Source organism: Hyperolius riggenbachi, chromosome 4 (genome assembly GCF_040937935.1).
Source record: "Hyperolius riggenbachi isolate aHypRig1 chromosome 4, aHypRig1.pri, whole genome shotgun sequence".
In the NCBI taxonomy this organism is placed as follows: Eukaryota; Metazoa; Chordata; class Amphibia; order Anura; family Hyperoliidae; genus Hyperolius; species Hyperolius riggenbachi.
The window spans coordinates 224,508,701-224,535,206 of NC_090649.1; the positions used below are offsets into that span (position 1 = coordinate 224,508,701).

General features: G+C 48.1%; 1 protein-coding gene across 1 annotated transcript in view; it reads left to right on the forward strand.

The window, feature by feature from the left end:
- Positions 1-24,683: 24,683 nt before the first annotated feature.
- Positions 24,684-26,506, forward strand: part of LOC137504760 (piggyBac transposable element-derived protein 4-like) — a 46,372-nt gene continuing 44,549 nt past the window's right edge. Inside the window, exons 1-2 of the mRNA XM_068233345.1 lie at positions 24,684-24,845; positions 24,976-26,148. Of these exons, the coding sequence (XP_068089446.1) occupies positions 24,684-24,845; positions 24,976-26,148 (1,335 nt within the window). The remainder of the gene's footprint in view (positions 24,846-24,975; positions 26,149-26,506) is intronic.

Genomic DNA, 26,506 nt, shown 5'->3' on the forward strand with positions numbered 1-26,506 from the left:
AGAAAGAAAGAAAACATTAGAAAATGAAATACTGACTTTCCATGCATCAGAGTTGTAGCCATTTCAAGGATTATGTTTGGACAGGACAGAACTGCTGTACTTTCACAGCTTTTACCGTCGTAATCTTCGCTGTGTTCTGCTGCTATGCTCCAGATAGCACACCAACTGCCTTCTGATTTATTTTTGTTTTATGGCTTTCTCACGTTTATCCACTATCTCATTCCAACATCTTCTCATCCACTCAACCAATTAGCTTTTTCAGTTAAAGCCAGTCATCAACATTCTTCCTCACTTGCATGTACAGTTTTCCAATTTTCCTAGCCATCAACAATTCAAGTAAACTGATAAGTCTATTTATAGCACATATATACTATATTAACCTTTTTGCATGTATGAATATAATTAATGTATGTTATCTTTATCTGTAGCATCTACAAACAAAGTCATTTCCTTACTTAAAGAGAGACTGAAGCGAACAAAAATTGCTATTTTTACCCCCTAGTTTGCTTCAGTACTCTCAGTAGATGTAAACCGATGCATACCCACCGCAAAACGAGCGCTTTAGACCCCCAAATTCCCGGGGGGGGGACAATCTGGCCGGCGATTCCTGAAAGAGGCAGAGCTTTCAGCTGCAGCTCTGCCTCTACTGATGTTAATCGCCGCGGATCGCCGCCTCTCCCCGCCCCTCTCACTCTTCCTTCACAGAGAGGGGCGGGGGAGAGGCGGAGATCCGCACGGCGATTGACATCAGGAGAGGCAGAGCTACAGCAGAAAGCTCTGCCTCTCAGGGTAGCACAATCCACGACCAAGATGGTCGTGGATGTTTGCCCCGGGATTTGGGGGCTCGTTTTGCGGCGGGGATGCGCCGGTTTACCGCTGATGAGACTTCTGAAGCAAACTAGCAGGTAAAAATAGCAAATTTTGTTCGCTTCAGAGTCTCTTTAATTTCTTGTAATGTAACAAAGTTTGTGATACAAGATAATTGTACAGAAAGGAAAAGAGGATCCAAAGAGATTAATACATTTCATATTTGGGAGCGATAGCCTGCATTAGTACCTGAGAAAATGCAAAGGGTGGACCGTGAAGCACAAGATAATGCTCAGCAAGAAATGACAAAATCACTGCTTTTGCCAGGAATATATGTACAGCTGCTACACCGATGGGTAAGGATACTTTTCATGTAACCACATTTACTATCCACCATTAAGGACTACAATGTATTGAGAAATCATACTATCATTTCTACTTCTAATTATGATTGTTTTTATGGAAAATCCTTGTTCTCGCTTAACAAGACTTCTTGGCTAGCATTGGCTGCGGATTTGGCAAGAGTCTCTCTAATAAAGGTGGCCATACACGATACAATAAAATGATACAATTTTATGGTGATTCAATAAATTGGATTTTACAGAACAATTAAAAGCTTTTATTCTACACATTCCCAAATTTCAAATCAAATTTCCAGGTTTTTTTTCCCCCCAATATAAGTTGATCCGGAGTGGTGAAATTTTCTGATCAATGTTTATGAGAATTGAATGGTGTAGGGTAGATTTTGAAATGTTTGATGTATAGACTGAAGCAGTTTTCTCACAGAGGTAATAATTATTTTTTATTTTATAATTGGGAAAAAATTGCACATGTGTGTGATACATTATTCAGATTTTTCAAATGTTATAATCAATCAAAAAAAGTTTAACCTCTTCAGGACCACATGCTTTACCCCCCCCCCCCCCCCCCCCCCAAAGACCAGGCCATTTTGTGTGTAATAGGCCACTGCAGCTTTAAGGCCAAGCTGCAGGGCCGCATGACACAGTACACAAGTGATCCCCCTCCCCCTTTTCCCCCCACAAGCATAGCTCTCTGTTGGTGGGGTCTGATCACCCCCAGGTTTGTTTGTCTTTTATAAATATTTACTGTCTCTTTTTTAATAACATTTTTGTTTTTTTCATGCAAATTACCCTCCCTCCCCCCGTCTGCCTATCACAGCGATCGGCTGTGATAGGCTTCAGCTTATCACAGCAGATCGCTTCTGAGTCCCCCAGGGGGACAGCCATGTCACACGGCTGTCTCCTGTACAGCGCTGCTTTATATCGCAACGCTGTACAAGTGAAAAGATGGCGGTTTCGCCATCTAACAGTCTCCCGTGCGGCGATCACCGATCGAGGCTGAAGGGGGGAGCTTTCACCGAGCAGGAGATGCGTGAGCAGCCTGCAAAACAGAGCCCCAGGACTTTACGCCGATCGGCATTAGGCGGTCCTGGGGCTGCCGCCACGGTCACGCCCATTGGCATGATGCGATCGCCAAGTAGTTAATTTTTGATTTGAAAACAAATCTAAAACATTGTATGGAGTGTTGCCACTTTAAAGAGAATCTATACTGTCCGATTTGTACAATAAAAAAAACATACTAATTGAGTCACTGTGATCTCCTGGGTCCCTCTTTGCCATTGCCATTTCCGCCGCTCTCCGCCGCGATCCTGGCTTTTAATCGCCAGTTTTAGGCAGTGTTTGCAAACAAATAACATGGCCGCTAACCAGGAAGTGATGTATATGTAAATATTTAGATATATACATATACACACACGTACACTAATATGTGTGTGTGTTTGTATATATATATATATATATATATATATATATATATGTTACAGTATACAACAAGTCTCTGCACTCCAGTCTGGGATTAGTCACAGTTTCTCAGCATGTGACAGGCAGCTCCCTCACCCTCAGTCTCACAAACTGCATCACAGACAAGCTGAAAATGAGAGCAGAGACGCTGTCTGTGAGAAGTAAACAAAACATACAGAGCCTGCAGGGGGCGTGCATAACTTGTATTCATTACAACAGAGGCAGCCCATTCCTCTCTGGGTCGACAAAGCTTGACAAAGAAAAGAAGATTAGATATATTACAGAGACAGTGCAACTAGAAAAGGCTGCAGTAATCCAGACCACATTAGAACATGTATAGGAACTTATAGGATAGAAGAAATAAGGTTGAACATTTTGTTCCAGAGTTTCTTTAAGGAAGATTGGAGCAGATTCACCGCTACACCAAACTTAAAGGACCACTATCGTGAAAAATTGTACATTTAAAATACAAATAAGAAGTATGTTTCTTCCAGAGTGAAATGAGCTATACATTACTTTTCTCCTATGTTGCTGTCACTTACAGTAGGTAGTAGAAATTTGAACTAGGTTTTGAACTAGTCCATCTCTTCATGGGGGATGTATTTTAAACTTTATGATTTTTGGGATAGTGGTCCTTTAAAAGTTTCACTCTTTCATCCCTAGGTGGTTGTTGGTATGCAGTATGGATCTAGGTTGGACCTTGCCTTCTCACAGTAGTAGTGCTCTTTAATTTGCTTGTTTCATGTTTGTTTTTTATGACATTAATATAATATCACAGAATAAAATAGAACATGACAATTTAATTTTCCATAAAAAGCATTGGTTTACAAAGGAAGGATCTGCTCTGACTAGTGTTGGGCGAACAGTGTTCACCACTGTTCGGGTTCTGCAGAACATCACCCTGTTCGGGTGATGTTCGAGTTCGGCCGAACACCTGACGGTGCTCGGCCAAACCGTTCGGCCATATGGCCGAACTAAGAGCGCATGGCTGAACGTTCCCCGAACGTTCGGCTAGCGCTGTGATTGGCCGAACGGGTCACGTGGTTCGGACCCGAACGCGCTCTGATTGGCCGAACTGTCACGTGGTTCGGGTAAATAAATACCCGAACCACGTCATATCTCCGCCATTTGTCTGTGGGTTTAGCTTTGGGTAGGCAGGCAGGGTAGTTCGCGCTCCAGCCACGCTAGCCAGGGTCCCCCCCAGTCATTGTGTGTCGCTGCTGGGAACAGTAGTACACCGCTCGTTCAGCCACACTATATAGCATTCTGTGTACTGTTCTGTGTCTGCTGGGAACAGTAGTACACCGCTCGTTCAGCCACACTATATAGCATTCTGTGTACTGTTCTGTGTCTGCTGGGAACAGTAGTACACCGCTCGTTCAGCCACACTATATAGCATTCTGTGTACTGTTCTGTGTCTGCTGGGAACAGTAGTACACCGCTCGTTCAGCCACACTATATAGCATTCTGTGTACTGTTCTGTGTCTGCTGGGAACAGTAGTACACCGCTCGTTCAGCCACACTATATAGCATTCTGTGTACTGTTCTGTGTCTGCTGGGAACAGTAGTACACCGCTCGTTCAGCCACACTATATAGCATTCTGTGTACTGTTCTGTGTCTGCTGGGAACAGTAGTACACCGCTCGTTCAGCCACACTATATAGCATTCTGTGTACTGTTCTGTGTCTGCTGGGAACAGTAGTACACCGCTCGTTCAGCCACACTATATAGCATTCTGTGTACTGTTCTGTGTCTGCTGGGAACAGTAGTACACCGCTCGTTCAGCCACACTATATAGCATTCTGTGTACTGTTCTGTGTCTGCTGGGAACAGTAGTACACCGCTCGTTCAGCCACACTATATAGCATTCTGTGTACTGTTCTGTGTCTGCTGGGAACAGTAGTACACCGCTCGTTCAGCCACACTATATAGCATTCTGTGTACTGTTCTGTGTCTGCTGGGAACAGTAGTACACCGCTCGTTCAGCCACACTATATAGCATTCTGTGTACTGTTCTGTGTCTGCTGGGAACAGTAGTACACCGCTCGTTCAGCCACACTATATAGCATTCTGTGTACTGTTCTGTGTCTGCTGGGAACAGTAATACACCGCTCGTTCAGCCACACTATATAGCATTCTGTGTACTGTTCTGTGTCTGCTGGGAACAGTGGTACACCGCTCGTTCAGCCACACTATATAGCATTCTGTGTACTGTTCTGTGTCTGCTGGGAACAGTAGTACACCGCTCGTTCAGCCACACTATATAGCATTCTGTGTACTGTTCTGTGTCTGCTGGGAATAGTGGTACACCGCTCGTTCAGCCACACTATATAGCATTCTGTGTACTGTTCTGTGTCTGCTGGGAACAGTAGTACACCGCTCGTTCAGCCACACTATATAGCATTCTGTGTACTGTTCTGTGTCTGCTGGGAATAGTGGTACACCGCTCGTTCAGCCACACTATATAGCATTCTGTGTACTGTTCTGTGTCTGCTGGGAACAGTAGTACACCGCTCGTTCAGCCACACTATATAGCATTCTGTGTACTGTTCTGTGTCTGCTGGGAATAGTGGTACACCGCTCGTTCAGCCACACTATATAGCATTCTGTGTACTGTTCTGTGTCTGCTGGGAACAGTAGTACACCGCTCGTTCAGCCACACTATATAGCATTCTGTGTACTGTTCTGTGTCTGCTGGGAACAGTAGTACACCGCTCGTTCAGCCACACTATATAGCATTCTGTGTACTGTTCTGTGTCTGCTGGGAACAGTAGTACACCGCTCGTTCAGCCACACTATATAGCATTCTGTGTACTGTTCTGTGTCTGCTGGGAACAGTAGTACACCGCTCGTTCAGCCACACTATATAGCATTCTGTGTACTGTTCTGTGTCTGCTGGGAATAGTGGTACACCGCTCGTTCAGCCACACTATATAGCATTCTGTGTACTGTTCTGTGTCTGCTGGGAACAGTAGTACACCGCTCGTTCAGCCACACTATATAGCATTCTGTGTACTGTTCTGTGTCTGCTGGGAACAGTAGTACACCGCTCGTTCAGCCACACTATATAGCATTCTGTGTACTGTTCCGTGTCTGCTGGGAATAGTGGTACACCGCTCGTTCAGCCACACTATATAGCATTCTGTGTACTGTTCTGTGTCTGCTGGGAATAGTGGTACACCGCTCACCCGTCACTGTATAGCATTGTGCTCTGTGTCGCTGCTGGGAATAGTGGTACTGTATAGCATTTCTGTACTGCCACTGTACTGCTGCCAGTCAGCGTGTACTGTAAGGATAAGTGAAATGAGGAAGAAATCCGGTGAAAGAGGGAGGGGCAAGGGAAGAGGTGTTTCCCCTGACGGTTCACGTACAGGCCACAGGGGAGCACCCAAGAAAACCCACTCAATACCGCCCATGTTGTCCAGGACAACAACCCTCACAAATCCAAAAGAACAGGACCAGATAATTACTTGGATGACCTCTCAAGCGTCCAGCAGTGGGTTAAGCAGCACCAGCACATCACGCACGAGGTCCGAGTCCTCAGCCAGTTACAAGGAGCCAGTGGGCACAAAGCTGACACAACCGGCAGCGACACCACGCACACAACTGCCAGATAACCAGTCCGATGAATTACCTCAGGACACAATGGGGTATTCGCAGGAGCTATTCCCAGCCCAACAAACTTCCACCTTTCAAAGGTCAATGGAGGAACAGCCAGAAATGTTGTGCCTGGATTCACAACCGTTAACTGTGGGAAATGCACCGCGCACTGAAATACAAGGCGAGTCCGAAGAGGACTCGGAAACCCAAATCCCAGAGCAATTTGGGCAGGAGGGGTTGCAATTGCAGGAGGTCGGCCGACAAGATCTGGAAGACGACGTTGGAGTGTGCTGCGCAGAGGTTGTTGTGGGGAGCTCTACTCCACGGCGGTGGCCCACAATGACATATGACGAGTTTGAGGAGATGGAAGAGGAGGGTATGGACAATGTGGACAGAGACCCAGATTTTGTTTGTGAACGAGAACATCGCCGTCGTAGCAGCAGCACAGATGAGTCTGTTGAAGAACACACTGCTGCACGAGTTCGCCTTGTGCCACAAGGTAGGCGGCGCGCAATTTCAGGCACCACAAGCGTGGAAGTTCAAGTGAGAGGCAAAAGAGGAGCAAACAGAAATCGCCAGCAAGGAGGCAGGTGCTCCAAAGTCTGGGCTTTCTTTGAAGACTGCACTGAGGATGTTACCATGGCGATTTGCAAGGTGTGCAAGACCCGCCTGAGCAGGGGGAAAAATATTAACAACCTCTCCACCACCAGCATGAGCCGTCACATGCTATCCAAACATCCCACTCTTTGGGCAAACGCGTCAGGACAGGGTACCAGAAACAACACTGCCTCCCTTGGGTTCACCAGACCCGCCTCAGCAGCAGCAGTAGCCCAGCCATTGCGTGGTTCACAACATTCACAAACATCAGACGACGCTGACACTGTCACTTTCCGGAGTAGTGCTCTTGAGGTCTCCCAGTGTTCATCAAACACAACAACCAACAGCCCTTCCGTGTGCAGCGCTACGGTTCAGTTGTCTGTGTCGGAGATGTTTGAGCGCAAGAGGAAATTGCCAGCAAATGACCCCCGGGCCGTGGCAGTAACAGCCAGCATAGCCAAGCTTCTGGCCTGCGAAATGCTGCCATATCGATTGGTGGAGACAAACAGCTTCAAGGGCATGATGTCAGTGGCCATCCCACGTTACGTGGTTCCCAGCCGCTACCACTTTGCACGCTCTGCAGTGCCTGAGTTGCATGAGCACGTGGTCAGCAAAATAACCCGAAGCTTGAAGAATGCCGTTGCCTGCAAGGTTCACCTCACCACTGACACCTGGACGAGTGCGTTCGGCCAGGGTCGATACATCTCCCTTACCGCGCACTGGGTGAACCTTGTGGAGCCTGGCAGCGATTCCTCACCTGCTACGGCACGGGTGTTGCCCACGCCACAAACAGCTGCACCGCCGTCCCTCCCACTGGATAACAACAGCAGCACCTACCTCTCTGACTCCTTCTCCTCCAACGCATCTCAAAGCTGTACCTCATCCGGAAACGCTAACCCAGCAGCAGTAGGATCGTGGAAGCAGTGCAGCACAGCTGTTGGCATGCGTCAGCAAGCGTTGCTGAAGCTAATCTGCCTTGGGGATAAGCAGCACACAGGGGAGGAAATTTGGAGGGGAATAAAGGAACAGACGGATTTGTGGCTGGCACCGCTGGACCTGAAACCGGGCATGGTTGTGTGTGATAATGGGAGTAATCTCATTCGCGCTTTAAGGTTGGCTAAGCTGACACACATCCCTTGCCTGGCGCACGTGATGAACCTAGTAGTTCAGCGGTTCCTGAGGACATACCCAGGCGTGCCCGATCTGCTGTTGAAGGTGCGTCGAGTGTCCAAACATTGTAGAAATTCCAGTACTGCTTCGGGGGCACTCGCCAAGATGCAGGAGCGCTTCAATCTCCCCCACCATCGCTTGCTGTGTGATGTCCCTACGCGCTGGAATTCTACGCTGCACATGCTAGCCCGCTTTTGCGAGCAGAAGAGTGCAGTGGTCCAGTACATGACGGCGCAGTACCGAGGCGCATCCGGCCAGCTGCCAAGCTTCTGTGGATCCGATTGGGCCAACATGTTGGACCTCTGCCAAGTCCTCCAAAATTTTGAGCAATCCACGTTGCTTGTGAGCAGTGACAACTCTTCAGTCAGCATTACCATACCACTGCTGTGTTTACTGAAGAGGTCGATGTTAAAAATCAAGGAAACAGCTGTCATGATGCAACTGGGGGAATCTGAAGGAGAAAACGATCAGCGTGATGGTACCAACATCAGGCCATCCGCCTCAGGGAACGCTGGCCCCAGCAGCTATGACGAAGAAGAGGAGGAGGAACAGCTGGAGTTGGAGCAGGAATTTCATGCCACCACTGACGAGGGCCAGAGCGGTGCACGTTGGACTTCCACAATTCAACGCGAATGGTCAGCAGAAGCAGACCAGGAGGAAGGTGACGACTATGATGCATCACAACAACTATCACAACGCTCACAAGAGGATGATGAGGATTCTGGTAGGACTCTGGCACACATGGCTCAATTCATGCTAGACTGCATTGAACGTGACCCACGCATTGTGCGCATTCTGGACAACACCAATTACTGGGTTTATACCCTTCTGGATCCACGGTACAAACACAATGTTCCAAAACTGCTTGAAGAAAGAGTCAGACAGGTCAAAATGGAAGAATACCAGCAGGCCCTTGTGGAGACTTTAGAGAGGAGATTGACATCCTCCCCCTCCTCTAGCCAGTTGTACGCAGACAGACTGACTTCCGCAAACCCAGGACGACCAGGAGGGCAGCAAACAACGCAAGCCGCAGCTAGTACCCAAAAGGGAATGGTATCGGCAGTGTCCTTGGAGTGGGAAAATTTTCTGACACCCATGCAGCCGCAGCCCACTGAACAGCAAGCGTGCAGATCCACCTCCAACACCGATCGCCTGGAGAAGATGGTCAAGGACTACATGTCAGATGGCGTAGCTGTGTCGAACCATCCATCTGCACCCTTCAACTATTGGGTATCGAAGCTAGACACCTGGCACGAACTGGCAATGTACGCAATAGAGGTGCTGGCTTGCCCGGCAGCCAGCGTTATGTCGGAACGCTGTTTCAGTGCTGCCGGAGGCATCGTCACAGATCGGCGTATCCGCCTCTCTACAGAAAATGCAGACCGTCTGACTCAAATTAAAATGAATCAATCCTGGATTGGAAATGACTACGCAACACTCCAGGACCCCAACCAAGTAACATGACCAATGAACATCTGGGATGGTGTTGCGTTTCCGGGCCCTGTTTATTGAACCTCTCATCTGTATTACATTTATGACTGCATGGCGGCAAAAAGCATTGCTGCTATATCCGCACGCTTTTTGTCCACATGCAAGGCCTGGGTTGTTGTGTCTCACAAAGCGTGGCCTTCTCCTCCTGCGCCTGCTCCTGTTCCATCACGTCTGCTGCTGCTGGGTTAGCGTTGCCGCGTGGTCCCTGTTTATTGAACCACTTATCTTTATTACATTTATGACTGCATGGCGGTACAAAGCATGCTATCCGCACGCTTCTTGCCCTCATGCAAGGCCTGGGTTGTTGTGTCTCACAAAGCGTGGCCTTCTCCTCCTGCGCCTGCTCCTGTTCCATCACGTCTGCTGCTGCTGGGTTAGCGTTGCCGCGTGGTCCCTGTTTATTGAACCACTTATCTTTATTACATTTATGACTGCATGGCGGTACAAAGCATGCTATCCGCACGCTTCTTGCCCTCATGCAAGGCCTGGGTTGTTGTGTCTCACAAAGCGTGGCCTTCTCCTCCTGCGCCTCCTCCTGTTCCATCACGTCTGCTGCTGCTGGGTTAGCGTTGCCGCGTGGTCCCTGTTTATTGAACCACTTATCTTTATTACATTTATGACTGCATGGCGGTACAAAGCCTGCTATCCGCACGCTTCTTGCCCTCATGCAAGGCCGGGGTTGTTGTGTCTCACAAAGCGTGGCCTTCTTCTCCTCCTGCGCCACCCTCCTCCTGTTCCATCACGTGTGCTGCTGCTGGGTTAGCGTTGCCGCGTGGTCCCTGTTTATTGAACCACTTATCTTTATTACATTTATGACTGCATGGCGGTACAAAGCATGCTATCCGCACGCTTCTTGCCCTCATGCAAGGCCTGGGTTGTTGTGTCTCACAAAGCGTGGCCTTCTCCTCCTGCGCCTCCTCCTGTTCCATCACGTCTGCTGCTGCTGGGTTAGCGTTGCCGCGTGGTCCCTGTTTATTGAACCACTTATCTTTATTACATTTATGACTGCATGGCGGTACAAAGCCTGCTATCCGCACGCTTCTTGCCCTCATGCAAGGCCGGGGTTGTTGTCTCACAAAGCGTGGCCTTCTTCTCCTCCTGCGCCACCCTCCTCCTGTTCCATCACGTGTGCTGCTGCTGGGTTAGCGTTACCGGTCCCTTTTCCTGGAACCTCTTATATGTATTACATTTATGACTGCATGCCGACAAAAAACATGTTACCTGTGCAAAGAAAACAGACATTTCCCGCATTTAAAAGACAGTTTTCCCTTTGAAACTTTAAAATCGATTTTCTCAAAAACTATAAGCTCTTTTTGCTAATTTTTTTTCCTCTTGTACCCACTCCCAAGGTGCACATACCCTGTAAATTTGGGGTATGTGGCATGTAAGGAGGCTTTACAAACCACAAAAGTTCGGGTCCCCATTGACTTCCATTATGTTCGGAGTTCGGGTCGAACACCCGAACATCGCGGCCATGTTCGGCCTGTTCGGCCCGAACCCGAACATCTAGATGTTCGCCCAACACTAGCTCTGACCAACATGTTCAGCATTTATGAAGTAGTGAATACAAATCTAAGTGTATTGAAGAATAACAAAAATATGACTTAGACTTTGCAAAAGCTTTTGATGCTATTTTGTGTAAAAGCCTTGATCAGAAAATGAGGGGCACAGAATAGGAGAAAGTGTGTGCACATGCATGAAGAGTCGGCAAAGAGTAGTAGCAAAAGGATCAGAATTAAAAGGATCAGAATGAAAAACTGTTAATCAAGTTCTCTTAATTGATGCACTAATGATTAAGCAGATGGAATGGAAAGTAATCTTGCCATGTTTACAGATAATTTAAAATCGTATGGAATTTTCTCACTCTTTATGCTAGAGACGCACTACAGAAGCATCTTAGCAGCTTGGCTTTTAAAGCAGGCAAAAGGCAAATTCAGCTTAGGAGTATATGCACTAAAATGCTGTAAAGACTTTTGCATGATGAGTGCAGTGTAATGCATTGTATGCAAGACTTCATGAGGGGAGGACAGATGTAATAAAGAGCCTAAGGTGTATTAAAGTATACCTGAACTGGTGTCTGCCATATTTCTTTTTAAACAATATTTATTTATTGTATTTATAAAGCGCCAACATATCACACAGACAATATTTAGGAGTGACATACAGCAATAAGACAATACATGAATACATGCAAACCAGATCACACAGCACAGTATGAGTATAAGGTAATGCTTAGTCAGTCACTGGATGGGAGCATGGAGATTAGGCAAGTTAGGTTCACTCAAATCCATAAGATGGGTGTACGGTAATGGAGGTGCATGATCAGGTAGGAGACATAAGGAGGAGAACCCTGCCCGAAGGCTTACAATCTAGAGGGAGATGTAGGGACACAAAAGGTAGGGGACCAGAGTTCAGCTGCGGGTTTAGAGCACTAGTGAGGGGTGTTAGGCCAGTTTTGAGGGCCTTCTTGAAGATGTTGAAGGAGGGGGAAACCCTAATGGGGGGGAAGTAGTGAGTTCCATAGTGTTGGAGCACTTCTTGAGAAATCCTGGAGGCATGCATGGGATTGGGTGATGCGGGGGGCGTTTAGGCGAAGTTCATTGGAAGAGCGGAGTGAGCGGCTAGGTGTGTACCTCTGGGTAAGATTGGAAATGTAGATTGGGCAGGTTTTGTGGACAGATTTGCAGGCCAAACACAGTATCTTGAATCTGATTCTGGACTGTATAGGAAGCCAGTGGGGAATTCACAGAGGAGAGCCGCTGTGGTGGAGCGATGGGAGGAGTGGATAATTCTGGCTGCTGCAGTCATGACTGACTACAGATTCGGGTCATAGGGAGACAAGACAGAAGGGTGTTGCAGTAGTCAAGGCGAGAAATTATGAGGGCATGGATGAGGAGTTTGGTGGTGGCAGAGGTCAGGAAAGGGCATCTTGCACATGTTACGGATATGCAACAATACCAGTAACCTGGCAGTCCTGCTGATCCTCTAACTTTATTACTTTTAGTAATTGACCCTAAAGAAGCATGCAGATCTGGTGCTCTGACTGAAGTCTGACTGGATTAGCTGCATGCTTGTTTCAGACACTACCGCAGCTAAAGAGATCAGCAGGATTGCCAGGCAACTGGTTTTGTTTAAAAGGAAATAAGTATATCCGTCTTTATATTCCTCTCAGTTCAGGTGTCCTTTAAGAGTTTATAGATCATCTAGGTAAGAATATCTCAAAGTTTTTCCCTTTCAGGTACACTTTCAGTTGATTCAAGAGGCCCAAGACATTTATAAATCCAGATAACTATTATGTATATTCACTAAATTACGGTAAGCCAAATGAAGCATCCAAGCTGTACATGAAATGTGAATGCAAGGAGAAATTATTTGCATCTCATTGATCATCCCTAGTAAGGTACCTTACAAAGATGAATAATAGCAACAATAAGACATACAATTTCACTGAACTGGTTCCAAGGAAGAATTCATATAGGTTTATGCACATGGGTTCACAATCAAATAATGCTGTGTGCACACAGCATTATTTGTAATGACTGTATTTTAAATTGAAGACAAAAGGACAAAAGTTCAGGTGATACCTCTAATGACTAGAGATGGCCCAAGCGGTTCGCCGGCGAACGGTTCCCGGTGAACTTCCGGGGGTTCGCGATCGCGGAGAACAGCAAACTTTACCGGAAGTTCGGTTCACCCCCATAATGCACCATTAGGGTCAACTGTGACCCTCTACATCACAGTCAGCAGGCACATTGTAGCCAATCAGGCTACACTCCCTCCTGGAGCTACTCCCCCCCCCCCCCTTATAAAAGGCAGGCATCGCTGGCCATTTTACTCACTCGTGTGCCTGCAGTAAATAGAGAAGGGACAGCTGCTGCAGACTCTCATAGGGAAAGATTAGTTAGGCTCTTGTAGGCTTCTTAGCTTGCTCCTTGCTGATTCTTATTGCTAAAATAGCACCCCACAACAGCTCTTTTGAGAGCTAATCTTGTTCTTGTGATCTATTTTTTCTGTGTGTCCCACTGACACTTGTGTTGCATAGACAGCTTTGATAATTTCTACTGTGTGTGTGCCACTACCAGGCCCAGCACATTTAGTGACTACCTGTGTGTGTGACAGGTGCACATTGTAATACCCATCACTGCATATATCTACCTACCTGTTGTTCACAGTGCACCCACCTACCTACGTGAGTTGAGCGCATGCAGTGTCACTGTGCTTGTCCGCTACCTGCCTGTGTGTGACAGGTGCACATTGTAATACCCATTACAGAATATACCTACCTACCTGTCATTTACAGTGCACCCACCTACCTACATGAGTTGAGCGCATGCAGTGTCACTGTGCCTGTCCACTACCTGTCTGTGTGTGACAGGTGCACATTGTAATACCCATCACTGCATATACCTACCGGTCGTTCACAGTGCACCCACCTACCTATGTGAGCTGAGTGCACACAGTGTCACTGTGCCTGTCCGGTACCTGTCTGTGTGTGACAGGTGCACATTGTAATACCCATCACTGCATATACCTACCTGTTGTGTTCAGTGCACCCACCCACCTACGTGAGTGCACGCAGTGTGATATACCACTCCGTGCATACCTGTTAACTGCACCTGTGTGACTGCACATTGTATTAATCAAGTCAGTGCATACCTTACACTTCATCCCCCCCCCCCCCCCCCCCGATATGGACACAATGGACAAAACAGGTAGAGGCAGACCCAGAGGAAGGCCACCTGGCAGGTCTGTGCGAGGTTGTGGTGATGTGGTTTTGTGCGGCCCTGGCCCAAAGTACAGTGCTCAGAAGAAGGCACGTCCCATCAACTCCCAAGATTGTCAGGACGTGGTTGACTATTTAACATAGACCACCTTATCTTCCGCAGCCACCAGCGCTACTACAAGCCACATCCTCTGCATTTGACACTTTGCAGGAGTTAATTAGTGGGGAATTAACTGATTCACAGCCATTATTGTTACAACCAGATGTAGGCGCTAAGCAAGTTACACCACCTCATATGTCTGAGTTAGGCGGCGACACTATGGACATAACGTGTGAGGAGGAGGATGATGAAGTACCTGCTGTTGGTGCATTTTTGGAGGTGTCTGAGGCAAGCGAAGCTGGCCAGGATGATTATGATGATAAGGATCCCACATGGGTTCCTAAGAGACAAGATGACCAAGGGGACAGTTCAGAGGGGAAGTCAGAGAGGAGTAGGAGGAGACGAGTTCCTGAAAGAAACAGGCTGAGCTTGTCGTCAGAAACAGCTGGTGGCAGTGTCCGGCGCCATGTATCGCCACCTATGTACAGCCAGCCAACATACCCTTAAACGTCAGCTGCTGATGCGACCATAGTGCCATCACCCCAGGGGGGCTCAGCGGTTTGAACATTTTTTAATGTGTCTGCCTCAGATCGGAGCAATGCCATCTGTTCTCTCTGCCTCCAAAAATTGAGCTGTGGAAATGCCAACACTCACGTAGGGACAAGTGCCTTACGAAGGCACATGGAGAAAAGGCACAAACTGCAATGGGAAGAGCACCTGAGCAAAAGCAGTGCACAAAAGAAAAGCCACCCTCCTCCTCTTCCTCCTTCAGGTGCAGCATCTTCAGGTGCACCTTCACAGCCACCCTCCTCCACTCCGCCTCTGTCCTCGAGCGGTTTCTGCTCCTCTGCCCACAGCAGCCAGGTGTCCGTGAAGGAAATCTTTGAGCGGAAGAAGCCAATTTCTGCCAGTCACCCCCTTGCCCAGCGTCTGACAGCTGGCGTGGCGGAACTGTTAGCTCGCCAGCTGTTACCATACAAGCTGGTGGACTCTGAGGCCTTCTGTAAATTTGTGGCCATTGGGACACCACAGTGGAAGATATCAGGCCGCAATTATTTCTCTAAAAAGGCGATACCCAAACTGTCCCGTGAAGTTGAGAGGCAAGTGGTGTCATCTCTTGTACACAGCGATGGGTCAAGGGTCCACCTGACCACAGATGCCTGGTCTGCCAAGCACGGTCAGGGCCGCTACATTACTTACACAGCCCATTGGGTCAACCTGGTGAACGATGGCAAGCAGGGAGTACGTGGCTGTGCAGCTGACCAACTTGTGACACCTCCACGGCTTGCAGGCAGGTCTCCTGTCACCTCCTTTCCTCCTGCTACATGCTCTTTGTTGTCATCCTCCTCATCCTCGGCTGAGTTGCAGTTCAACTGTACAGGTGTTGCAATCTCCTCTCCAGCTACACAGCCCCAACTCCCCGGGGCCTATGCTGCATGCCAGGTACGACGGTGTCACGCCATCTTAGACATGTCTTGCTTCAAAGCGGAGAGTCACACTGGACCAGCTCTCCTGGCTGCTCTTAACAAATAGGTGAATCAGTGGCTGACCCCGCAGCAGCTGGAGATCGGCAATGTGGTGTGTGACAATGGCAGCAATCTTCTTTCCGCATTGAATTTGGGAAAGCTGACACATGTACCCTGCATTGCACATGTGCTCACTCTAGTCATTCAAAGATTCGTGTCAAAGTACCCGGGCTTAGAGGACGTCCTGAAGCAGGCCAGGAAGTTGTGTGGGCATTTCTTACACGGCCATGGCATGCTTTGTGGACAATCAGCAGAGAAACAACTTGCCGGTGAGACGCTTGATATGTGATAGCCCGACTCGCTGGAATTCGACCCTGGTCATGTTCTCTTGCCTGCTAGAACAGGAGAAAGCCGTCACCCAGTACCTGTGCAATTACAGTAAAAGGACACAATCTGGGGAGATGGGGATGTTCTGGCCCCTGAACTGGACACTCATGCGAAATGTATGCAGGCTCATGTGGCTGTTTGAGGAGGTGACCAACCTGGTGAGTCGCAACGCAGGCACCATCAGCGACGTGATCCCCTATGCCCACTTCCTGGAGCGTAGAGTGGTGTATCAAGCTGTGGAGGAGCATGAAGAGGAACAGTTATGGCAGGAACAGTTGTCGGAGCAATTTTCAACAGAACCAGATGTTTCCTCAACACCTGCGGCAGCACAGAGGGGGGAGGGAGAGAAAGAGTCGTGTGGGGAAAAGGAGTCGGATGATGAGGAAGGTGTTTCTTTGGAGGAGGAGGCGGTGGCAGAAGAACAACCGCAGCAGGCGTCACAGGGGGCTTGTGCTGCTCAGCGTTCCTGTGATATTGTTTGTGGCTGGGGGGAGGAGGAGGACTTACCTGACGTCACTGAGGAAGAGCAAGAGGAAATGGATAGTACGTCTGGATCCAACTTTGTGCAGATGGCGTCTTTCATGCTGTCCAGCCTGTTGAGGGACCCCCGTATAAAAATACTCAAGGGCAATGACAATTACTGGGTGGCCACGCTACTAGACCCTCGGTATAGGCACAAAGTGGCAGACATGTTAACAACTCACCAGAAGGCAGAAAGGATGCAGCACATGCAGAACAAGCTGGAATCTATGCTTTACAATGCGTTTAAGCAGTGGCGTAGCTAAGGAGCTGTGGGCCCCGATGCAAGTCTTACAATGGGGCCCCTCAAGCACTCTATACATAACAATTGATAAGGCGCACCAAAACCTGCCAATGATAACTACAGTGTCAGAGGAGCAAGAAGGGGATGGGGAACAGCTTGTTAATGATTACCACTATTCAAAGCTATCTATAGAAGTGATTATTATGAGCACAGGACCAATAGAGAGCTAATACTGTAGTTGAGGGAGGGCCCTTCGGAGCCCCTCTGGCCCAAGGGCCCCGATGCGGTCACTACCGCTGCACCCCCTATTGCTACGCCCCTGCGTTTAAGGGTGATGTCACAGCACAACACAATAAAGTTTCCACTGCCAGTAATCCTTCTCCCATGTCCACGCAGGCAAGGACAGGACGCTCCAGAGATCTCATGGTGATGTCGTACATGCGGACATTCTTTAGTCCAACGCCTCGACCTAGCGCTTCTGGATCCACCCTCCACCAACGCCTGGACCGGCAGGTAGCCGACTACCTGGCCTTAAGTGTAGATGTAGAACCCTTGGATTACTGGGTGCACAGGCTTGACCTGCGGCCACAGCTGTCACAATTTGCCTACCAACTTCTGTCTTGCCCTGCCTCAAGCGTCCTGTCAGAAAGGACCTTCAGCGCAGCAGGAGGCATTGTCACTGAGAAGAGAAGTCGCCTAAGTCACAAAAGTGTTCAGTACCTCACCTTTATCAATATCAATGAATAAGGCATGGATCCCAGAGGTCTACTGCCCGCCCAAAGACTAAGTCAGTCCCCACACACAGCATCTCTGCCTGCATGCCTTGTGACTGGCTGCCTGCCCCAAGACTAAGTCGCTCCCCACACAGCATCTCTGCCCGCAGGTTGCTTGACTGCCTTCTCCGCCACCACCAACAGGGTCCAGGACTCTGCGGATTCCTGAACTTTTAAGGTCGCTGCTACTGCCGCTGTAATAATTTTTCTGGTGCGTGTACATGCCCGCAGTGCAGCTGCAACAACAAAACAAAAGGCATGTACATGTGCCCATTCCCCTTCGTGATCATTACCTTGCGGCGGTGAAGGGGCTTGCGTATCACAATGAAGCAATGGCCGCCGGCTATATGAGTGTCTCGGGTGAAGGTGGCACGACAAAGATAATAAGGTCGTTGCTTCATTGTGGACAGACTAAATTTGATCAGCTGGACAGTCACTGTTGTGCTATCATTGAGCTACCACAGCCCAGCGACCATATGGGCTTGAAAGCTGCCACAGCCTGCACTCTGGCCATGGTGCGCACCAGTCCAGCAAGGCCGTCACTACACAAACAGCTGTTTGCGGTGCGTTATACAGTGAGTTTGGTGTGTCAGTATGAAGCAGTACTCTAATTACACTCCCTGATTTATGTATACACATGCAAGATGTTTTAAAGCATTTTAGGCCTGCAATTTAGCATTCAATGTGATTTCTGCCCATAAAACGCGGAAGTTTGCAAAACGAAAATCGGAGGTTCGGGCCATCTCTACTAGTGTTGGGCGAACAGTGTTCGCCACTTTTTCGGGTTCTGCAGAACATCACCCTGTTCGGGTGATGTTCGAGTTCGGCCGAACACCTAATGGTGTTCGGCCAAACTGTTCGGGTTCGCCCGAACTGCTCAATGGCCGGCCGAACAGGGCCCCTGTTCGGCCAAACAGGGCCCCTGTTCGGCCAAACAGGGCCCTGTTCGGCCAAACAGGGCCCTGTTCGGCCAAACAGGGCCCTGTTCGGCCGAATAAGGCCCCCCTATGGGGTCGCAGGCATAAGGGGGGAGCATGTCCCGATCGCGGGGGGGGGGGTCGGAAATTCCCCCCACCCCCTCCGTTAGCGCTCCCCCCTTTGCCCGCTTCCCCATAAAAAAAGTTTAATGCAAGTTAAATAGTACCGGTGGCTGGCAGTGGAGTGAGGAGGAGGAGTCCGAGTAGGAGAGTGACGCGTTGAGGCCGGGCAGCGGGCGGTTCAGCGGTAGTACCCTTGTGACACTTCCGCCCTTTCTCTGACCTCACGTCCTCTACGTGATGACGCATACAAGGGTACGCATGACGCGTACCCTCGTATGCAGAGGACGTGAGGTCAGAGAAAGGGCGGAAGTACCACAAGGGTACTACCACTGAACCGCCCGCTGCCCGGCCTCAACGCGTCACTCTCCTACTCGGACTCCTCCTCCTCACTCCACTGCCAGCCACCGGTACTATTTAACTTGCATTAAACTTTTTTTATGGGGAAGCGGGCAGAGGGGGGAGCGCTAGCGGAGGGGGTGGGGGGAATTTCCGACCCCCCCCCCGCGATCGGGGCATGCTCCCCCCTTATGCCTGCGACCCCATAGGGCCCCCAAAATGGGCATGTTCGGGGGTCCCATTGACTTCCATTGAGTTCGGGGTTCGGGCCGAACATGCCGAACATCTGGCCCATGTTCGGCCTGTTCGGCCCGAACCCGAAAATCCAGGTGTTCGCCCAACACTAATCTCTACTAATGACTAACTGCACAAGATTTCTTTGCAAGCTATTGAAACTAAGTTCCTTCTTTAGGCATGATACAGGACTGGATCAGAACCATACAAAGTAATGTCACATGCAGAAGCTAATACAGGGAGTGCAGAATTATTAGGCAAGTGGTATTTTTGAGGAATAATTGTATTATTGAACAACAACCATGTTCTCAATGAACCCAAAAAAACTCAATATCGAAGCTGAATATTTTTGAAAGTAGTTTTTAGTTTGTTTTTAGTTTTAGCTACTTTAGGGGGATATCTGTGTGTGCAGGTGACTATTACTGTGTGTGCATAATTATTAGGCAACGTAACAAAAAACAAATATATACCAATTTCAATTATTTATTTTTGCCAGTGAAACCAATATAGCATCTCAACATTCACAAATATACATTTTATAATATACAAATCAGTGACCAATATAGCCACCTTTCTTTGCAAGGACACTCAAAAGCCTGCCATCCATGGATTCTGTCAGTGTTTTGATCTGTTCATCATCAACATTGCGTGCAGCAGCAACCACAGCCTCCCAGACACTGTTCAGAGAGGTGTACTGTTTTCCCTCCTTGTAAATCTCACATTTTATGATGGACCACAGGTTCTCAATGGGGTTCAGATCAGGTGAACAAGGAGGCCATTTCATTAGTTTTTCTTCTTTTATACCATTTCTTGCCAGCCACGCTGTGGAGTACTTGGATGCGTGTGATGGAGCATTGTCCTGCATGAAAATCATGTTTTTCTTGAAGGATGCAGACTTCTTGAAGAAGGTGTCTTCCAGAAACTGGCATTAGGACTGGGAGTTGAGCTTGACTCCATCCTCAACCTGAAAATGCCCCACAAGCTCATCTTTGATGATACCAGCCCAAACCAGTACTCCACCTCCACCTTGCTGGCGTCTGAGTCAGACTGGAGCTCTCTGCCCTTTACCAATCCAGCCACGGCCCATCCATCTGGCCCATCAAGACTCACTCTCATTTCATCAGTCCATAAAACCTTAGAAAAATATGTCTTGAGATATTTCTTGGCCCAGTCTTGACGTTTCAGCTTGTGTGTCTTGTTCAGTGATGGTCGTCTTTCAGCCTTTCTTACCTTGGCCATGTCTCTGAGTATTGCACACCTTGTGCTTATGGGCACTCCAGTGATGTTGCAGCTCTGAAATATGGCCAAACTGGTGGCAAGTGGCATCTTGGCAGCTGAACGCTTGACTTTTCTCAGTTCATGGGCAGTTATTTTGCGCCTTGGTTTTTCCACACGCTACTTGCGACGCTGTTGACTATTTTGAATGAAACGCTTGATTGTTCGATGATCACGCTTCAGAAGCTTTGCAATTTTAAGAGTGCTGCATCCCTTTGCAAGATATCTCACTATTTTTGACTTTTCTGAGCCTGTCAAGTCCTTCTTTTGACCCATTTTGCCAAAGGAAAGGAAGTTGCCTAATAATTATGCACACCTGATATAGGGTGTTGATGTCATTAGACCACACCCCTTCTCATTACAGAGATCACCTAATATGCTTAATTGGTAGTAGGCTTTCGAGCCTATACAGCTTGGAGTAAGACAACATGCATAAAGAAGATGATGTGGTCAAAATACTCATTTGCCTAATAATTCTGCACTCCCTGTATATTATTTTGTACCATAGGATGTACAGCAATCTGTTTGGTAGGACAGGGGGCAGCAGGAGATTGAGATGTGTGAATCTCCTGCGGTCACCTGGCCTACCAATATATATGTTCATTGATGACATGTATTCTCATTGTTTGATGCAGCCACTAGTACCAGCCAGACACCCTTTTTTTACATTGCTTATTCAAGGAGATTTCATGCCCATTTTACGCTGTTTTGAAACATCCGGAAAACTCCTTGCTTTTACTGATGGCAACCATGGTACAATGCTCTACTGCTATTAGTATAAAAGTATCAAACTCTTTTTTTGGAATGAACACTTACCGTAAACTGTATAGTATAAACATCTCAATGTCACACTTACAGAAAAGCACTTAAATAGACAGTCTGCAGCCTTCCTATATAAATGCACATTATAGCCACAAATACATAATGTATGAAAATAAAAACATCACCCACACAGTGGAGAAATAATATGTAAATATTAGATACAATAAAGTGCATAGGGAGCTTTAAGCATCGGTACAGTACATAAGAAAAGGCCTTCAAAATATAAGCTTGATACATGTGTGACCATGAGGCAGCTTGCTGAGATGAAACAAAGGACAATGTTCCACAGTGCCTGTAATATGCTAATGTGTATTGAGTAACACTACAAAATAGCAAGCGGTCACTCAAAATACCTGAGGATGAAACTCCAAAATTGGCCAATGTACGCTATGGTGGGGATAGTAAAAAGGTCATGTGAGTGATCAAATGGGAGAGAACTAAGTTATGAAAAAGGAAGCAGTGTATTCTAGGTAATTACATTCCAGCATAGTGACATGTGTTTAGTGTGGCAAAACTTTAACAATGTTACATTTGATAATTTTAAAATGAAGCAATTAAAATAACGTATTTAAAGGACCATTATCGTGAAAAAACATACATACATGTAAATGCATAAAAATAAGAAGTGCATTTCTTCCGGAGTAAAATGAGACATAAATTACCCTTTTCCTATGTTGCTGTCGCTTACAGTAGGTAGCAGAAGCCTAAGAACCGCCAGGTTTTGGGCCAGCCCATCTCTTCATAAGGGATTCTCAGCCTGGCTTTATTCTTTGCAATATATGTATATAAATTTAACGATTTTCGCAATAGTGGTCCTTTAAAGAAAAAAAAAAAAGTCAATAAAAAAAATGATGCAGCCTGTCTCTAAGTGGCTTGCCATCCAGATAGCACTTCAATGGGAATCTGGACGGCATTTTTCATATTTCTGCAGCATGCCGTAGAATCTCTTAGCCGTGCCATTCGGGCTAGCAATTCTGGCTACGCAGCAGAATGGGAGTGCAACCGCATCCAAAATGGCCGAGGCTCCCAGTAGAAATAGGCCCTTACCTAGTCTTATCTGACTCCCCCCCCCCCTCCTTTCTTTCTACTAATCATGCTTTGGTGCATGCAGTCTGTGTCTACATCGTGATTGAGAATGCTCGAATGCTCCACATACTGCACACCAGTTGTGACCAGGAGCATCCTATTAACGCTAATTCACATCAAAAAGCGCTAAGCATAATCGCAAACGCTTAGTGTTTTTTTTTTCTGTAGCAATTTGCAGTAGCGATTCCCGACATGTGGCTAGCAATTATTTATTTATGCTTAGTGATTTTGCATTTAGCGATTTTGTAGTCCTTTTGGCAAATAACACTATGTAACTCTTTGATCTAGAAGTGAACAGTGTTTGGCAAAAATACTTTGAAAATTGCTTTGTTCAGAGAAATTTAAAGCGATTTTACAATTTTCCTATACTTTACATTGAGGTATAACTGCCTCTACAGTGCTGCAGGACTCGCGTTTGCATGCTCTGGTGTGAACTAGCCCATACAAACACATTAGCCAAGCGCTTTCAAAATGCTGGTGCTTTTTAAAGCGCTAAAAAAATGACTGGGTCTCTATCTGGATTTGCAATTTTAGCTTGATTTATTGGTAGTATCATAGCCAATAATCGCACAACGTTTCAGCACGTAAGCCTTTTTCAAATGCTAACTCACTCATTCAGTGCAATCATTAAATAGACATGCATTTACATAAACACACCCCTGCAGGAGGAGTGAAAATATTCAAAGAGACACTGAAGTCTCTTAAAAATCCTCTTTTTATTACAAAATCCTGTGTAACATTACTGTCCTAACTAAAACGCCACATCCCCGCAGCTGTAATCTAACTAAATCCCCCCTAACTCCCCCCACCCTCTCTCCCGCAAAAACCACGACTTTCTTGGTCGTGGATTGTGCTGTTGTTGGAGGCAGAGCTATGAGCCGCAGCTCTGCCTCCATGCCCGTCTATCAGCAGCGGATCTCCGCCTCTCCCGAGGCGGCGATCTGGGCTAATAGACGTGCTGAGAGGCAGAGCTGCAGCTCATAGCTCTGCCTCTCACGGAAGCGCTGCCCGGATTGCCCCCCAGGAAGTTTGGGGGGGATTTAGTTAGATTACAGCAGGGGGGATGCGATTGTTTAGGTAGGGCAATAATGTTACACAGGATTTTGTAATAAAAAGAGGATTTTTAAGAGACTTCAGAGTCTCTTTAACCCTCCTGGCGGTAACCCCAACCTGAGCTCGGGGTAGGAAATACATGCAACTAATGGTAATCCCGAGCTCAGGTCGGGGTAGCTAAAAATAGCTCTGTGCATTGTGCAGGAGTCCCGCGCGCCGATCGGCGCTGCTCAGCGGGACTCCTGCATCTGTCCCCCGCAATGTGGCATGTTTTTTTGGCCGCCGGGATCCCCAGATCCCCTGTAATCTAGCGGGGACCCGGCGGCCATGTGATCGGGGGCAGTGGCGGCTGGCAGAGGCGGCAAATACCTGCTGTGCAGGAGTCCCTAGCGCGATCGGCGCTCCCCAGGGACTCCTGCCTGGCTCCCCCAGCAGCATCGGCTCTCCCCTCTTCTTCTGCGGGAGTCCCTAGCGCGATCGGCGCTCCCCAGGGACTCCTGCCTGGCTCCCCCAGCAGCATCGGCTTCTACAATATGGAATTCCGGCCTCCGGGTCCCCTCTCGCCCCAGAATTCTCCTGGGGACCCGGCGGCCAATCAGAGCTCAGCGGCATGACGTCGGGCGGCGTGACGTCATGGGGGTGGGCGGGAGATTTAAAAATGCTTATATTTCATTGGCCCTAAAGTGCATTGTATTGGATACACATGTATGAATTACATGTGTATCCAATACACACTGTTGCCACTTGCATCCCTGCTGTGAGCTGTGAGCTGTGAGCTGCTTTGATCTTTGTGATCTGCTTTGATCTGCTGGATTTTTTGGATTTCTGTGTACCGACCTCTGCCTGAACTTTGACCAATGCTCTTTGCCTGCTGATTTTGCCCGATTGGATTTCCGTGTACCAACCTCTGCCTGAACTTTGACCTACGCTCTTTGCCTGCTGATTCTGACCGATATTGGATTTCCGTGTACCGACCTCTGCCTGAACTTTGACCTACGCTCTTTGCCTGCTGATTCTGCCCGATTTGGATTTCTGTGTACCGACCTCTGCCTGGATTTTGACTACTCTGCCTGCCGCCTGTACCGACCTCTGCCTGGATTTTTACTACGCTCTTCTTCTGCCACCTGCCCGTCACCTGCTATGGCGTCATCTTCAAGGCATCTCACAGCGGAAGCGCTGATGCAGTTAGAGGACAGCGATCCGGATATGCCGTCGCTGGAGGACTCCAGTGACAGTGATGCGCCTGGCAACCTGCCGTCCGACAGTGAGAGTGACAGCGACTCCATCCCCAGCGACACGGAGGTCAGTGACGCACGAGTTTGGTGCCCAGTCAACACCACTCGGGCCCCACCACCGCCCCCCCCGTTTCCCTTTTACTGGGGAACCCGGCCTGAAGGTTGCTTGTGAACACTGCCCCCTGGCCTACCTGCAGCTGTTCTTCAGTGACGCTGTCATAGAAAAAATCGTGGTGGAGACGAACCGCTACACCGCGCAAGAAATTGCTGCTCCACGAAAGCCCCTTTCCAGGACCAGGATGTGGGAGCCAATTACCAAGGAGGATTTGTGGCGGTTCCTTGGATTGATTATTCTGCAGGGGGTGGTGGGGAAACCCCTGCAGAAATGGTACTGGTCGACCAACAAGGTCATCGCCACCCCGTTCTTTGGCACGGTCATGTCAGAGTACCGCTTTGGACTCATTATGAAATTTCTACATTTCGCAGACAACACTGCCTTCGAGTCCACCCACCCTGCGCCAAAGCTAAAGAAGATATGGGAGGTTCATCAGCTGGTCATGGAAAACTTCCGCAACACTTATGTACCCCAGAGGGACATAAGTGTGGATGAAAGCTTGATGGCCTTCAAGGGCAGACTGTCCTGGATCCAATATATCGCATCCAAGAGGGCCCGGTTTGGAGTAAAGTCTTACACTTTATGCGAGTCTGCCACCGGATACATCTGGAACAGCGTACTGTACACCGGGAAAGGGACACAGTTCAACCCTGCATTCAGCAATTACGGGCTGGCGACTTCATCCGTGCTGTCCTTGGTGGAGCCACTTTTGAATAAGGGGTATTGTTTGACGACGGACAATTTTTATAGTTCACCTGAACTGTTTGAGTTTCTCATCAGGAACAAAACCGACGCCTACGGCACCGTTCGTCCTAACCGGCGAGAAATGCCAACTGCCTTCGCCAAGCAAAAGCTGAAATCTGGGGACATTGTGGCTTGGCAGAAGGGAAAAATGTTGGCACTCCGCTGGCGTGACAAGAGGGACGTGTGTGCGCTCAGCACTGTCCACGATGCATCCTCTGTCACCACCAGAACGCGAGGAGGGAAAGTCCTGGACAAGCCGCAAGTCATCCTGGACTACAACCATACAATGGGTGGGGTGGACCGAGCTGACCAGGCGATGACATACTACCCCGCAGTGCGGAAACAGCAGAAAAAGTACTATAAAAAATTTTTTCGTCATCTGCTGGAACAGGCGTTGTGGAATGCATTCATCTTGCATAAGCAACGCAGTGAAAGGCCAGGATCACATGCTGACTTCATATGGAAACTGTGTGAAACCATATGCCTGAAGTACCCAACTTCATCATCAGATGTGCGAGTTGGGCGCCGTGCATCATATGTGGTCAATCCGGAGCGCCTCACTGGCTGCCACTTTTCCGAATACATCCCACCCACTCCAAAAAAAGCGACACCAACAAGAATGTGTGTTGTTTGCTGCAGCAAGACGGATAGCAAGGGTAAGAAAGTCCGCAAAGAAACCCGGTTTTACTGCCCGGACTGTGATGTCGGCCTGTGTCCCGTTCCATGTTTTAAGATTTACCACACACGGGAGGTGTACTAGGGATATACTGTACTAATTATTGTATATACTGTACTGATTATTGTGTATATATAATCTGCTGCTTATTTGTACAGTTTTGCTATTATTTCAGTTTATTGATAAATTTATT